The sequence below is a fragment of the Octopus bimaculoides genome, chromosome 9 (genome assembly GCF_001194135.2).
Source record: "Octopus bimaculoides isolate UCB-OBI-ISO-001 chromosome 9, ASM119413v2, whole genome shotgun sequence".
Lineage (NCBI taxonomy): Eukaryota > Metazoa > Mollusca > Cephalopoda > Octopoda > Octopodidae > Octopus > Octopus bimaculoides.
In genome coordinates, this window is record NC_068989.1 from 31,929,714 (window position 1) to 31,930,326 (window position 613).

General features: G+C 37.4%; 1 protein-coding gene across 1 annotated transcript in view; it reads right to left on the reverse strand.

Moving 5' to 3' along the window:
* LOC106880978 (uncharacterized) overlaps nt 1-487 on the reverse strand; it is a 4,359-nt gene extending 3,872 nt beyond the window's left edge. The window contains exon 1 of the mRNA XM_014931160.2: nt 123-487. Within this exon, the coding sequence (XP_014786646.1) occupies nt 123-356 (234 nt within the window). The 5' untranslated portion in view covers nt 357-487. The remainder of the gene's footprint in view (nt 1-122) is intronic.
* Nucleotides 488-613: the final 126 nt, after the last annotated feature.

Below are 613 nucleotides of genomic sequence, written 5' to 3' on the forward strand. Positions count from 1 at the left end.
ATATATATATACATATATGCATGTGTGTGTACAGATAGATAGATAGATAGATAGATAGATAGATAGATAGAAATATGTGTGTAAATATATATATATGTATGTGTTTACGTAAACCAACATACCTTGTATTCCGGTTTAGGTTCAGCGTCAATATCCAAGCTTTGACCGTTTTGGTGTCGTTTGAGTTGTAACTTAGATCTTAACTCAAGCTTAATCATTGGTAAAAGACTGTTGTTTTTTACACAGATATCCGCTGTTTCCTTCACATCAGTGTCCAAATCAGTTCCACTTGGTAAATAAAAAGAATTTTCTTCTAGCATTGATTCTGAATGATCCAAATTTGTTTCGTCTTCCATTTGTTGTTTTAGTGTATGTACAGAGAGAACACGAATGTCAGCCGATAAACAAACAGTAGAGTGAGTGCTTTTACGTGTCGTCACCTTTTATAGTTGAGATTCGAGCAAGTTTCAACATGTTTCGCGGCAAAATGGGCGGAGCCTATTAAAACTAAATTCATTCAACAATGTAGTTGCCCGCACACACACACACGCACGCACGCACACACACACACGCACACACACACACACACACACACACACACACACACACACAC